Source organism: Harpia harpyja, chromosome W (genome assembly GCF_026419915.1).
Source record: "Harpia harpyja isolate bHarHar1 chromosome W, bHarHar1 primary haplotype, whole genome shotgun sequence".
Taxonomy (NCBI): Eukaryota; Metazoa; Chordata; class Aves; order Accipitriformes; family Accipitridae; genus Harpia; species Harpia harpyja.
The window spans coordinates 6,694,375-6,710,683 of record NC_068968.1 but is presented as its reverse complement, the minus strand read 5'-3'; the positions used below and the strand labels follow the sequence as shown (position 1 = coordinate 6,710,683).

At 42.7% G+C, this 16,309-nt stretch overlaps 1 protein-coding gene across 1 annotated transcript in view; it reads right to left on the bottom strand.

Moving 5' to 3' along the window:
• Positions 1-126: 126 nt before the first annotated feature.
• LOC128136036 (BDNF/NT-3 growth factors receptor-like) overlaps positions 127-16,309 on the bottom strand; it is a 136,400-nt gene continuing 120,217 nt past the window's right edge. Inside the window, exons 12-13 of the mRNA XM_052775128.1 lie at positions 4,454-4,642; positions 127-164 (exon numbers count right to left, since the gene is read on the bottom strand). Of these exons, the coding sequence (XP_052631088.1) occupies positions 127-164; positions 4,454-4,642 (227 nt within the window). The remainder of the gene's footprint in view (positions 165-4,453; positions 4,643-16,309) is intronic.

Below are 16,309 nucleotides of genomic sequence, written 5' to 3'. Positions count from 1 at the left end.
AATGTGAAGGTCAAGGGCAGCCTTGGCTGCAGGGACCATGAGATGGTGGAGTTGAGGATCCTGAGGGCAGGGAGGAGGGTGAAAAGCAGGCTCACAAGGACCTCAGGAGAACAGACTTTGGACTCTTCAAAGTTCTTCTTGGAAGAGTCTCATCGGATAAGGCCCTGGAGGGAAGAGGGGCCCAAGAAAAATGGTTAATATTCAAGGATCACCTCCTCCAAGCCCAAGAGAGGTCCATCCCAATGAATAAGAAGTCAGGCAAAAAAGCCAGAAGACCTGCATGGATGAAGAAGGAGCTCCTGGCCAAACTCAAACAGAAAAAGGAAGCATACAGAGGATGGAAGTAGGGACAGGTAACCTGGGAGGAATACAGACATTGTCCAAGCATCCAGGGATGAAGTTAGGAAAGCTAAAGCCCAAATGGAATTGAATCTGGCCAGGGATGTCAAAGACAACAAGAAGATCTTCTTTAAGTATATAGGTGACAAAAGGAAGACCAGGGAAGATGTGGGCCCGTTACTCAACAAGACAGGGGACATTGGTTATACAGGACATAGAAAAGGCTGAGGTACGGAATGCCTTCTTTGCCTCAGTCTTTACTAGCAAGACTGTCCTTCAGGAATCCCAGGCCCCTTGGTGGAGCAAGGAAGATGTACCCTTGGTGGAACAGGATGAGGTCAGGGAATACTTAAGCAAACTGGATGTACAGAAGTCCATGGGCCCTGATGAGATGCACCCACAACTGCTGAAGGAGCTGGCTGATGTCATTGCAAGGCCACTCTTGATAATCTTTTATTGATCATGGTGACTGGGAGAAATGCCTGAGGACTGGAGGAAAGCAAATGTTACACCTGTCTTCAAGAAGGCCAAGGAGGAAACCATTTCCAGGTACATGAAGGACAAGAAGGTCATCAGGAGTAGTCAGCATGGATTCACCAAGGGGAAGTCATGCTTGACCAACTTGAAAACCTTCTGTGATGAAATGACTGCCCCTGTAGATGAGGGGAGAGCATTGGATATTGCCTGCCTTGACTTCAGGAAGGCTTTTGTCACCGTCTCCCATTAGATCCTCATGGAGAAGCTGTTGATGTATATGGGCTGGATAAGCAGACAGTGAGGTAGATCAACAGCTGGCTGAACAGCTGGGCCTAGAGGGTGGTGATCAGTGGCACAAAGTCTAGTTGGAGGCCAGTAGCTAGCAGTGTACCCCAGGGGTTAATATTGGGTCCAGTCTTGTTTAACATCTTCACTACTGATCTGGATGATGGGGCAGCGTGTACCCTCAGCAAGTTTGCTGATGACACCGAACTGTGAGGAGTGGATGGTATGCCAGAGGGTTGTACTGCCATCCAGAGGGACCTTGACAGGCTGAAGTTGGCTGACAGGAACTTCGTGAAGTTCAACAAGGAGAAATGTAGAGTCCTGCACCTGGGGAGGGGAGGAACAACCCCATGCACCATTACATGGTGGGGGCCACCCAGCTGGAAAGCAGCTTTGCAGAAAAGGCCCTGGGGGTCCTGGTGGGCACCAAGTTGAACATGGGCCAGCACTGTGCCCTTGCCACAAAGGTGGCTAATGGTATCTGGGGCTGCATTAGGCCTAGATAAGAGAAGGCTGGGGGGGGGGAGGGGGAATACCTTATCAATGTATATAAATACCTGAAGGGAGGGTGCAAAGAAGAGGCAGGCAGGCTCTTTTCAGTGGTGCCCAGTGACAGGACAAGAGGCAATGGGCACAAAGTGAAACACAGGAGGTTCTGTCTGAACATAAGGAAACACTTTTTTACTGTGAGGGTGACTGAACTCTGGAATGTGTTGCCCAGAGAGCTTGTGGAGTCTCCCTCCTTGGAGATATTCAAAAGCCGCCTGGACATGTTCCTGGGCAATTGTCTCTAGGTGGCCCTGCTTGAGCAGGGGTGTTGGACCAGATGACCTCCAGAGGTCCCTTCCAACCTCAACCATTCTGTGACTCTGTGAAAAGTACTGATTTATTGATACACTGATGGAATTTCAAATGAAATTGATTGCAATAAATTTTTTTTATTTTTTTAAACACATGCAATTCCAATACTTTGCAATGGAGCCTGAAACACTCTATTCAGAAACAGATATCTGGGGAGAGATCTGAGAGAGAAAGAGCGCATGTGAAATTATTTATGGGAAGACCTTTTTTGTCCTAGACAATTTAAATGTCCCTCTTTATTGGACAGATGCTCAGTGTGGTAGAAGATATCTGACTCAGTTTATATACTACTGCTGTTTACCTGATTCTCACAAAGATTTGGACCACCATGGCAATGTAGCAGAATGCAGAGCGTCAGCTCTGCACATCTCCCAGGAGCACCATAGCAAAGTCTCAAGCCCACATCCTGCAAACATTTATGCACAAGCTGAACTTCATGTACTGTGATTAGTTTCCCTGACACCATGTGGGTTCATTGCAGCACACAAAACCAAACACAGACTTATGTATTTTCAGGATCAGGACCTAGTTAGCACTAGTCAGCTGTGAGTTAATGCTTCTGTACTTAATATGCAGCTTACTAAATGTGAGAGAATTCTGTGTTTGGTACAGTTTGGGGGGCTGGTTTTTTCACAGAACACCATATATGTTGCTCCAGCATTATTGCTGAAAGTGAAATACTGTGTAATCACTGATATTTGTTTGTTTATAATGTTCAATGCAGCTGGGAGTGGAGGTACAGGAGCCTCATTTAAAAGCATGTCCTTTTATATAACATTAGAGAGCTCTAGTGGACATGTTGCCCATTTGTGATTCCCTAGTGGCTTCTGTTTTTCACAGGAATTAATGCATCTATATAACATCTTTCTTGTCCTGATCAAGTATCAGCAATTTGGTGACTATTTAATGCATTTCATTGCTTATGCTATGCCAGATTATTCAAATGCCCTCTGGTAGAAGAGATTATGGGTTATTTCTAATTACAAAATAGTGCCACACAACAAAATTATGGTAAGAGAGAACATCAGGAATATATAATAAAAATGCAGGAAAATGCCTCCTGTTGCACTGCAGGAAGATCTTTGTGGATTGTGCTTAGTGCAAATATCAAGCTGTGGATTACTGTGTAATGTTCACAAGACAAATAGGTAGCCTGGCATCAGTCTTTACACCCTTTGAAGTCCTGCACATACATATGCATGCACATACCCATGCACAGATCAAGGCAGGTGCCTATTATAGTATTTAAGCTATGCAAAGCTAGAGGCAAAGGTTTCTGACCTAGATCATATGCCCTTAAACTATCGTTTGTGCTGTGAAGCTAAATCAGTCAGGATATGGATATTACTTAGTTGCACATCCAATGCTCACCAACTGCACTGGCAATCTTTACAATGACTTCTCAGAGAAACAGATCAGGCTTCCAACAGCACTTCAGAAATGTATGTACAAGTTCACAGCATAAAGAGGTAGAAAGAACCTTCTCTGAAACATTTAAAGACCTTAATGTACAAGTGAAACATAGTAACTAGTGCAGTTACTATTAATTACAACATTCTTTAGATATTTTTTCAGTTATTTGCTGCAGTGTTGATTGCTGCTTCAAAAATCAGCATTTCATATTGTGGTGCATTAAACCCAGCCAACAGCCTCTTGCTCACTCCTGGGACAGGGAGAAAATAGAAGGAAGGCAAGAAGATTCATGGATCGAGATAATGACAATTTAAAAGGGAAAGCAAAAGCTGTGTGTGCAAGCAAAGCAAAAAGAGGAATTCATTCACTACTTCCCATCAGCAGGTAGATATTTAGCCACTTCCTGGGAAGCAGGGCCTCAGCATGCATAGCAGTTGCTTGAGAAGACAAACACCATAACCACAAACATCTTCCCTTCTTCCTCCTTTCATTGAGCTTTTATTGCTGAGCATAATGTCATATGGTATGAAATATCCCTTTGGTCAATTTGGGTCAGCTGTCCTGGCTAAATCCCCTCCCAACCTCTTGTCCACCTCCAGCCTACTCGCTGGGGGAGGGGGGAAAGGAAAAGAAAGCCTTGACACTGTGCAAGCACTGTTCAGCAATAGCCAAAACACTGGTGTGTTATCAACACTGTTTTATCCACAAATGCAAATATTGACTTCTGACCCAGGATGTGTTTTATCCCAAGAATACATTAGGTGCACAGGACTGGCCAAAGACCACTGAAATTAGTGGAAAGACTACCGGTGACTTTGATGGAATACAGATTGAGCTTTGAGCCTAACACTGCTGAGTTCATTGATTCATCACAAGGGCTGAATTTGGCTTTGACAGATATAAAGCAGTTCATCCCATGTACCAAAGTACTCCTTAACAAATTGCATACATTTTAACTCCACCCTTCTACTCCCAGGAATTTACACCATTTTTCTATTAGCACTGCTAAGGAGCCCCAGCACTTGCACCAAAAAAAAAAAAAAGAATGACTGAACTACATATAGGCATTTGTACTTACAGTTGTCTGGCTTGAGCTGACTTTTGGCAATTCCAAAGTACTGGGGATTTTCGATTATGGGAATCTTTGTCATCCCAATGATTACTGTATCAGGACCCCCCTCAGAAGAAGATGGAGTGTTACTGCCATTTGAGATGTGATGGAGGGGACTTGCTGAATCATCATCATTGCTGATAACTGAAGAAGGACCTAGAGTTAGGAACAAAGATACTCCTGTAACTCAGAACATTTTCCCTCCCTCAGACAATTTTTTTTTTCTTTTTTTGACCAGTTTGTCCTCCGTCCTCCATCCTCCATCAAATTTGATGAACTCCTATCATTCTCAGAAATATGCTATGAAATACACACATTAACTTTTTTACCTTATGCCCTACTCTGAACACACTGCAATAATTCCTTTTCCCACAAAGCTGGCAAACATCTGCGTTCCATTTGAGGTGGCATTATAACATGACAACAGACATGGAGGAGATGAGCTCATCCTAATGTGGGAAGCTGTATGATTCCTGAAGGACAAAATGGCTGAGAGGCAAAATCCAGAGGACAATTTGCACAGTTGCAGTAGGTGCAAGGCACATGCTCAGAAGAGCAGTGGAAAACACTCTTCCCGCCCCACTGAGAGATCTGGGGTCATTTCACAGGGGCTTGTCCAGCCTAGGGGAACATTTCTCTGCCTTATGAGGCCCCATCAATACCCAAGTCTAGTGACCTTCCAGAAGGAGAGGTTCAGTAACTTAGTGACAATTTTTATTTTTTTCTCAGTTTGTACTTTGTATTTTTAATGAAAGCACCATGGAGCTAAAACCTTATAAATGAGTTATGAATGGCATCCTCAGAGGACACCTGTGTTTGTCCTGCAGGCAAAAGTGACAGGCAGGGCGACAGCAGTGTTCACAGCAATCAAAGAAGGGAGCAGCAGAGAGGACTTTGGGGAAGACAAAAAGCTGTGTTTACTCTGAGTCAACAGCCACTCCTTTGGAGCCCCAGAGAGGTTTTAGGTTGAACAGAAGAGGACAATGCAGAGGCAAGATGGGGATCTGAGTATCACCTGCACATAGATGGCATCTGTGTTTGCAGGAAAGTTAGGGGATGCAGAGGGAGAGAGGATGGAGACCAACAGCAAATCTTGTGGATGCTTCATGGAGGGCAGAAGAAAAGATGGGGAGGATATACCACACATACACAATTGAGGAACAAGATAAGAACCAGGACAGGCCCAGACACATCAGCCAAGAAAGGGCAGCTTTAAAGAAAAGAAACTTAGACTCTCTTACAGTTTTGTGGTTCACAGTATTATAACAAAAGCACTTTATCATTACATAGCATGGCTTACAGGAATAAAACATAAATAATTTGGCATGTGGCTATTTAGAGGCTCAAGCATACTCCCACTCCTATCCTGCTTTCTTTCTCCCTAATTGGTTTAATGGTGCATGAGGGAAATCTCATTGTTTGAAAAAGTACTTCTTCCACTGGCTTGAAACAATAGAAGTAATTTTTCAAATGCCTTGTACTTCACTGGAAAGTCACTGTTGACAAATGTAAGTGAAGCCTAGATCTCTGCAATTTATCAAATGGAATACTAATACCAAGGCTGGTTTTGTCCTTACTGATCACCCAAATCCTCAAAAGACTGATTCTACTAGGAAAGCTACCAGGATTATGTTTTTGGTGAAGATTTTTCCAAAGTGCAGAGCCTAACAAACTGTTGGTCCTTCAGATGGCACACAAAACACATTTTTCAAGTGCATGTGAGTTTGTGTGCAGTAGAAATAGAGTGCAAACACATGAAAAAACTTGTTCATTTTTTCTAGAGATTGTCCTTAGGTCTCCAACTTTCTGAATGTCAAGCTAATGGCACCAAAAAGCAAGCAAACAAATACACTTTTTCTTGGAAATGATGCAGTCTTTTTATACTAATACAGCTTTAGTATGAGGGTCATATCCCTTCCTTTACAGCAAATGGGTGAATTTTCTTGGCTATGCAATTAGAGGCACTCCTCTAAGTCTTTCATCCTTGCTGTTCTCTGCTTCACAGGAGGAGGAGCTCTTTTGTCATCATTTGCTTCTACCATGCATACAGCAATGGCATGGAAAAGTGTCCATTACACATTTCTAGGACAGTAAAGCAGGATAATCAATAGGAACTCATAGCAGCTATGTGGGTACTTGGCTGCTGGCCAGGGTCAATTCACCACACTCACCTAAGCAGTCTCAGGCAAAAAAAAGGCTTGCAGAATCAGAAAGAACATATGGTTCTGGTTTGCACTTGGCATGGCATTGCTAGCACATATTCCCAGACTTTAGTTTAGATGGTCACAATCACTGTATCCATCTACTTCTCCCTCAACCTAATGTGCTGACGATATAAGCAATCTACTGTATATGCATTTACTCTCTGAACTATAAAAAGATTTCTTGGAGGCCACCATATCACACATCCCCCTCGCCACACATTTTTGTGCATCACACATCACTTGAATTATCCTTGAAGTTACTATCAGTCAAAAGCAGGACAGTGAGTGCATATCACCAGTCAGCATCAGCTCTGTTGGATTTTGAGCCCATACTGAATCTTCTCTCTTTTTCCTTTTGGGATGGATGTATTTTTTCACTAGTTAAATACCTTGTTCTCAAAAAGCACTTACGCAAGACTTCTTTCCCCATGAGACTCACGTATTTGCTGTAGATTCCAAGAAATTCTTTTTTCTGCATGATTAAAAGGCAAGTTTTATACTTCATCAAGAACAGAGACTCAAACTTTCTTGTTATCAAGCTAAGATCCAAGTTTCTTAACAGAATATACATCTTTTTAGCTCAGCTCTTGAATCCCTGCTTATCTTCCACTTCCTCTAGAAGACAACTCATCAGTCATGGCTTGGCACACTTTTTTCTGACTGAGATGCTACAAGCTTTATTTTGAATGCTCTTTTACATTCCTAAATTCAACAACTATAGGCAACTGTGATATTAAATAATGTTTATGCAATTGCATATTATTAAGACTGAATAAGACAGCCCAGACTAATAAAAAGCAATTGTACCAACATTATTTTATATTATTGGTCTCTTAAATGCTGCATGCTGAATACAGGGCATTGAATTAAAAGGCATACATAGAACACAACAGAAAAAAAAAATTCAAAGCTAGCTGAATAAGCTTCCCAAAGACAAACCTGTCTAGTCTCTCTTCAGGTGGTGGACCTGTTCAAAGAAATTTCAGATTCTTCTGCAAATTCATTCAGAGTGAGCTTATTAAAGTGATGCTCTTTGCTTTGCAGCTGTTGATGCTTTTAATGTGAGAAAGCTCAAGGCATGGTGCTACTATGCTTCCCCAGAAGTTTGGCTCTGTGGAGCAATAGCATTTCTTACCTCCCTCCACCTTCCAACCAACCCCTCATCTCATATCCCCATCCCTGCCAGCTCCTGAGAACACAGCCATTGGTGTTAGCCTTAGTGCTATCATCTCAATATTCACTGCCACACTCAGTTGCCAAACAAGTATTATGGAGTTAATATATACCATCATTGGTGATGAAAAAAACACAAGAATAAGATCACCCCAAGCAATATTATGCCCAAGTCTATCCTGCTGAAACACAATGCTCTTCACAGCTCAAACAATGCATGGCCTTCTATCCCAGTGCCTAATGTGCAACACACTGAGCCAAAAACTACATTGTAGATGTTAAGTTTGTGACTCAGAAAACTGAGATTTGCCAGGCTTGGGTGTTTAGAGGATAAATAATTTCATGTCTTCTGACAGGTATCATGAATGTATTTAACTGATCTGCACCCACCAGTGCTTATTTAAGCTTGTATTATGTCACTCCTTCACATGTCCCTTTACGCACAAGCCTAGAGCATTCCAGAAGTCATAATATCTGCAAGGGAGGTTTCTGACTATGGAAAACTCCCAAGGATTCCCAAAGGGAGCCCTTCATAAAGCCAGGTCTGTTGGGAGCTGATGGGATTCACCTGATCAAGTGGAGCAAGAGGGACTTTGCCAACAAGCTGGCCAGAATTATAAGGAGAGCTTTAAACTAGATTTAGGGGGGGAAGGGGCTTGAGTTTTGAGCAACAGAGAAGAGCCAGGGGATGCTGATGTATTAGGAACCAACAGGGAAACACATGTGAAATGCCTCAGAGGAATTAAGGCTTGTACCTCTAAAAAGGTGACAAGGTCGACAGCCCAACTGAAGTGTCTCTATACCAACCCACGCAGCATGGGTAACAAACAGGAGGAGCTGGAAGCCACTGTGCAACTAGAAAGCTATGACCCAATTCCTATCACTGAAATGTGGGGGGACAAATCACATGACTGGAGCACTGCAATCAATGGCTATAAACTGTTCAGAAGGGACAGGCAAGGAAGGAGGGTCGGGGGGGGGTGGTTGCCCTCTATGTTAAAGAATGGATTGACCACACAGAGCTGTCTTTGAAAAACAGCGATGAACAGGTTGAGAGCTTATGGGTAAAAATTAGGGGCCACGCCAACAAAAGAACCCTCGTCATTGGTGTTTACTACAGGCCTCCCTATCAAGGGGAGCCTGTTGATGAAGCATTTTTACTTCAACTACAGGAAGCATCACGCTTGCAGGCCCTGATCCTGCTGGAGGACTTCAATCACCTTGATATCTGCTGGAAAAGTAGCACAGCAAGCCATAAGCAGTCCAGGAGACTCTTGGAGTGCATTGAGGATAATTTCTTAATCCAGGTGATAGACAGCCCAACCAGAGGAGAAGCATTACTGGACCTGTTGTTTGCCAACACAGATTAACTAATTAGAGTGGTCAAGATTGGTGGCAGCCAGGGCTGCAGTGATGATGCCCTGGTGGAATTCACAGTCTTGAGGGATGTGGGCCAGGTGTAGAGTAAAGTCAAGACCCTGAATTTTAGGAGAGCAAACTTGTTGTTGTTTAAGGAATTAGGGGATGGGACCCCCTGGGAAGCTGCCCTCAGGGACAAAGGAGCTGAATAGAGCTGGCAGCTCTTTAAGGGCATTTTTCTTAGAGCAGAAGAGCTCTCAATTCTCATGTGTAAGAAATCAAGCAAGGAAGGCAAGAGACCTCCTGCTCAAAGTACAGTGTAAGAAGGAAATGCACAGGCAGTGGAACCAGGGATGTGTATCCTAGGAAATATATAGGGACGCTGCCCGGATGTGTAGGGATAGGATCAGGAAAGCTAAGGTGCAGTTGTAGCTGAATATGGCAAGGGATGAGAAGAATAATAAGAAGGGCTTCTACAGGTATGTTGAAAAAAAAAGCACGATTAAAGAAAATGTACTATCCCCTGATAAAAAAGACAGGAGAACTAAAACTAATCAACATGAAAAAGGCTGAGGTACTCAACAATTTTTTTGCCTCGGTTTTCAATGGCAATTGCTCTTCCCACATTTCTCGAGTCCCCAAATCTCAAGGCAGGTACTGGGGGAATGAAGTCCCTCCCATCGTGAGAGTAGCTCAGGTTCGAGACCACCTGAAGAACCTGAACATACACAAGTCCATGGGACCTGATGGTATGCATCCCAGGGACCTGAGGGAATTGGCTGATGTAGGCGCTAAGCCATTCTCCATCATATTTGAAAAGCCATGGCAGTCAGGCAAAGTCCCCAGTGACTGGAGAAAAGGGAAATATCCCACCCATTTTTAAAAAGGAGGACCCTGGGAACTACCAACCAGTCAGCCTCACCTCCATTCCTGGTGAAATCATGGAACAGACCCTCCTGGAAGATAAGTCAAAACATATGAAAGACAGGGAGGTGATTAGAGACAGCTAACAGGGCTTCAATAAGGGCAAATCATGCCTGACTAATCCAGTGGCCTTCTCTGATGGAGTGATATCAGTGACATAGATAGTGGATTGAGTGCACCCTCAGCAGCTTTGTAAATGACATCGAGTGGTACAGTTGATTCACTGGATGAAAGGATGCCATCCGGAGGGACCTTGACAGGCTGGAGAGGTGGGCCCATGCGAATCTCATGAAGTTCAACAAGGCCAAGTGCAAGGGCCTGAACCTGGGTTGGGGCAATCATCTCCAATATCAATATAGACTGGGGGAGGAATTGATTAAGAATAGCCCTGCAGAGAAGGACTTGGGGATACTGCTGGATGAAAAATTGGACATGAACCAGCAATGTGTGCTTGCAACCCAGAAAGCCAAACATATCCTGGGCTGTATAAAAAGAAGCATGGCCAGCAGGTCAAGGGAGGTGATTCTCCCCCTCTACTCTGCTCTCAGGAGACCCCACCTGGAGCACTGCATCCAGCTTTGGAGTCCTCAGCACAGAAAAGACATGGACCTGTTAGAGCGAGTCCAGAGGAGGGCCACAAAAATGATCAAAGGGATGGAACACCTCTCCCATGAGGAAAGGCTGAGAGAGTTGGGGTTGTTTGGCCTGGAGAAGAGAAGACTCCGGGGAGATCTTATTGCAGCCTTTCAATACTTAAAGGGGGCTTCTAAGAAAGATGGAGAGACACTTTTTACCAAGGCCTGTAGTGACAGGACAAGGGGCAATCGTTTTAAACTGAAAGACGATAGATTTAGATTGGACATAAGGAAGAAAATTTTTTACGATGAGGGTGGTGAGACACTGGAACAGGTTGCCCAGAGAAGTTGTGGATGCCCCATCATTGGAAGTGTTCAAGGTTGGACAGGGCTTTGAGCAACCTGGTCTAGTGAAAGATGTCCCTGCCCATGGCAGGGGGGTTGGACTAGATGATCTTTAAAGATCCCTTCCAATCCTAACCATTCTATGATTCTAAGTTGCTCACTGAAAGCCATGAGATCTACAGGATGCAAGGACAGATGTGCAGGTCAGTAGGTCTGGGACAGACTGGCATGGCAGTTCACCCAAGAAACCTACTTCACAGGACAGAAAAGCCCTCTAGGAAAATTGGTGAAGTCTCTTATGCATGTTGGTTATCATCTCAGTATTGATTGTTCAGGACCGAAGTTGAGCAGCCCATTCTCCTCCATCTCTGCTCCATGACATACTCTCCAGGGATGTCATCAGGGAAGCCTTAGCCTGTGGTACAAAGGTTACTGATTTCCTTCTACTTTCAGGCAGAACAGGAGGCATTTGTATAACAGATATCACAACCACAATCTGATACATATCTTCAAAGTCTTAAGCACCATAACCAATAAATCCTCACAGTTTGTCCTCCATGAAATACATACTACTATTATTCCTGGTTTGGAGGCAGCAAAAAGAGTTCTGCATGGCTTGCTGATTTGCCCAGTGATGCAGGCAGGGTCTTTGTCAGTCACAACTAGGAATTGGGAGGGACTGCCAGCCCCTGCTGCCAAACCACTGAGCCCCTTGACTTATATCCCTCTTCCAGCTACCGGATTAATGGTGGCTATAAAGTTGCCTGCTGCTTCATGGACACATTTTCACTGTCTGCTGCTCAGATGATGTGTCCTGTCATAAAGAATGATGAATTTATGGCCTCTCATTATTGGTAGTAAAATGAAACAGCTCTGAGACAAAAATCTAGCAGGGATGTGGTGCATTAATCAATAAAAATATGTGAGCCAGAGAAGTAAGGATACAGGGAAGCAGAACATTTTAAAGAAAGAAGGAAAGAAATAATGATTTATCTTTTTTAATATACATCACCAAGACCATTCATTATAGCCACCTGCATGTTTGGATATCTAGGAAATGTGGATAAAAAGACAATCCTTCTGTCCTGGGTTCAGCTGGGATAGAGTTAATTTTCACAGGAACCTGGGAGGGGGCACAGCCAGGACAGCTGACCTGAACTAGCCAAGGAGCTATTCCATACTATGTGACATCATGCTCAGTATATAAATGGGGAGCGGGCTGGGGGGAGCTCTCTTGGCTTTTGGTGGGGGAAGTGGTGGAGAGTCGGGTTCTGGGTGGTGAGCAGTTGCACTGTGCATCACTCGTTTTGTATGTTCTTTTATTAGTACCGTTGTTGTTGTTGTAACTTCTCTTTTTGTGTTGTCCCAGTAAATTGTCCTTATCTCAACCCTCGAGGTTCCGGGTTTTTTTTTGTGTTTTTTTTTTTTCTTTTCTCCTTTCTGATTCTCCTCCCCATCCCACCGGAGGAGTGAGCGAGCGGCTGCGTGGTCCTTTGTTACTGGCTGGGCTGAAACCATGACACCTTCAAAAATATTACAGTGAAAAAAACCACAGCAATAAGAATAAAGATCAGATGGAATGCACTTGTTGGCATCAAGCAAAAAAGAATAATTCAGCCAAAATTAAATCCTCATTGCCTTTCATTTCCTTTTAAAGCTATTTAATTCAACAATCTCTTCCCTATACACTTTTCATAAATAATCCAAGGTTTAACAGTCCCATTTCTAGGGTTGGGAATGAGTTCCTCTGTTGTCTGGAAGATAAATACAATGTGTACAGAAGCAACACAAGTTTCCCTATGCTTTTTAGACAGTCTTTATCTGAGAGAACAGCAAAGCTACTTGGAGTAGTCAACTGGAACAATTTTGCAAATTCTGTTTAGATCGATATGGTTAGACGTAGTTAGAAGATATGTAGATATGGCAGACCATGGAGAAATTCTCCCTGATATTTAACTTACATTTGTTTAAAAAAAACCAACAAGAACAAACAAAAAAACCCCTTTGCTAATGAAACTATTTCCTTCCTTTAAACCCTCCTTGATTTATTTCTTAGAGTTCAGAGGCACTATCTATCTACAGGACTCTCCCATCCAAGCAAATCAACTGAAAACATGACATGGAAAGCTATAAGAATGGTCAGAGACCTGAGGAAAAACTGGAAGAAATGAGATTTATTTTATCCTAAAGAAGAGATGTCTGAGGAGGTGCATGACAACAGCCTTCAAGGCTGTTGCATAAGGAAGGGAACAATATTTATTTCATGTCTACACTGGACAGGAATGAAAAGTTGAATGATAAAATTGCATGAAGAGAGACTGAAGTGAAATGTTAGGAAGTCTTCTTCAGGCACTGGAATTGTTCATAAATTGTACAGAAATTTCCACTTCTGGAGATCTTGAAGCCAAGTTAGATAAATGTCTGTCAGGAAAGATAGTTGACACAGGCTTAGGACAGTCCCCTTCCAGCCTTAATCTTCCATGATGCCAAAAAGGTAGACCTTGAGGGGTCTTACAGCAGATACTTTGGTCTCTTCAAATGTTGATTTATGTCTATTCAGAACTGAATGAGGCCTGTAGCTGAACAAACATATAATATATATAATTAAACTACATACATTTCACTGCATTAGCAGGTTACTTCTGCAGGCTTCAGTATCAAGATAGGTTCAGTCAGGAGAGAAGCACATCAGTAATGCATGAATCCACAGTTTATAGTTATTAGTGGAGGTGTTAGTCACATAGCACTATAACACAGTCTTGTATCATTTTTCATTTTCTGTGAGTGGATTTCTATAGTCCACAAAGACTGCATGAATTATAAAGTCTTACATTGAAATATACCTCTCAATTTGCTCTCAACAAACATTCCAGCATAATAGCTTCAAATTAATTTTTCATTTACATCCACACTAGCTAACCTTAAACATGACATTCTGCACAGAAGCAAAATTGAATGATTATACACAATCAACTCACATACCATGCTCAAATTATAAACAACATCTGCAGAAATGTGGTATCGCTGTTTACTCAACTCTTATTTAGATGATCCTGCAGCCCAACTAAAGATTTCTTGGACTTGCATTGAGTCCCAGCCTGGCTCCTCTTCATCTCCAAGCATTCTCCAGCCTCGAAAACAGGCTTTGAAAACAAAATCCCAAGGCTCACCTACACCTGAAAATGAGGACATGGGAAGCCGGTGAACTAACAGTCCACCAACTACTTGCCAAGCACCGCACTATCTTCCTGTGTAAACAGGCTTTGAGTCTTGACGACCTAAATTTCACATGTGCTCGGGAGGCAACAGTCAGCATTTGGAAGAGGGCTGCTGGAAGGGCAGGAAGCTTCAGCACAGAAGAGAGGCTGTCCAAAACTGGCCTTCAGTGAGCACAAAGCAAGAGGCAACTTACTTTCCTTCCAGAGCATTAGTGCCTGATATTTTTTTCCACAATTGACATTAAATTACTTAGCAATAGTGAAACTGATTCCTTTTTTGTCTCTGTCACAGCAATCATTTCAGCAGCTTTCTCCGTAGCCCCTGTCCCTAGAGCGCTCAGCAGCTATATATCTCTCTTTGGCCTCAGAATGGAGATCCTAGCCCCTGCCCAGAAACCCTTACTGGCCTGTAACAGGTGGTCTTCTGAGAAAAGTCTTGGTGCTCAGCAATCATGTGTCAATAAAAATTCTTGTGATAGCCAGGAGAAACATCTGCCATTGTTCTACAACATGGAATAGCCTTAGTGACAGACTAACTGTAGGATTTTGTGGTTGTCTGCATCTATAAGAAATCATAAAGGGAAGAAAAGCAATTACTTTGCTTTAACATGGTTATAGCTTTTTAGGATTATGCTCAACTAGATCTTTTGGGACATTGTTTAAAAACAACTCAGCTTTGAAGAAGGAAGGGAGCTGGATAGACTGTTTGGAAGAATATCCCTGCCAATATAGCTTCAGATCAAAGATACAGAATTGCCTCAGAAAAACACACTTCTTTCCCGAGCCTATTCCTAAAGCAGTGAAGCCTCAAATACTCAAAATCCTCTTCAAATGCAGACCTAAAAATTACTGCAGCAGAGCAAAGGGCAACTGTGAACAGAAAGGTGTCACTTCAAATTTCAGCATGTCCCAGCAGTGTCACTCACAAGCTATAGGATTAGCTCCACAAGTTGGCTGACTTGCCTCTAGATGTTGGTCCTCTACTGCTATTCGCAGCCACCTCTTCCTCCCTGCCACATGATGCCTCATCTCCTGGAGATTCCATCCTGCCACCTGTCTTCTGCCAGCTTTCCTTGCAATTGACTCCATGGCAAGCATGAAAATGCCCTACACAGAACGCTGCTTGCACCATACCAGGCAGGTTAGCTATCCTGGAGACAGCCACACTACAAACCAAGCTCTGGAAGTTTTGCTACAGCAGATTTGAAAATGGATGCATTTATTATGAAACCAGTCACAAAATTACAATGAGGTTTTGCTAAAACATTGGAAGTATCGTTGTTTCTATTTTGCAGGGCTCTAAATAAAGCAATGTTTCATTTTTTTCAAGATGATGTATGAAATATTTTCATAAATAATTTCTACATTAATTAGACCTTTAACAAGTATTCTTGGCTGACTTTTTTTCTGATGTGGCCCTTTTGCTCATTTACTACCTTCTTCCTTTCTGAAGAGTTTTACCTCTCTCCTTAATAACTTATCTCTTGACCACTTCTGGCTTGTCTACCCTTTCTTTTTCTAACATCTCCCTGGATTTGCAACACCTAGTACATTCAGGTCACAATTCCGAGCATGGCCTCCTGTGACGCTGCAATTTATACGCTCACATAAAATAGCATTGGTACTTGTTATACTCAAGTATTTTAGGGTGACACTCATTTGTTCTCAGAGTGTCACTTCATCTTTCAAAAAAAAATCAGTCATGGCTGCTTCTTAGCAACAACTTTATCAGAACAGATTTACATGGAAATCAAATACTCTCAACAAGGAACTGCTAAAGGAAGTTGATAATACAGCCTCATTCCTGGCCATTAGAGGCAAATACTATATTGCAGAGTATAACGGTTTTGTAATTCTATATGAATCTAATGAACACATGTAGAGCATTAGCACTGACTGATGTAAAAGACTCTATGAACTTTTCTAATTAGTGTATGTCTGAGCTGATCTGCAAAAACAATCTTGTCTTCAGACTGCAAAACAAATCAAACCATACACAGCCACCATCCTCTCCTGCACTGGACT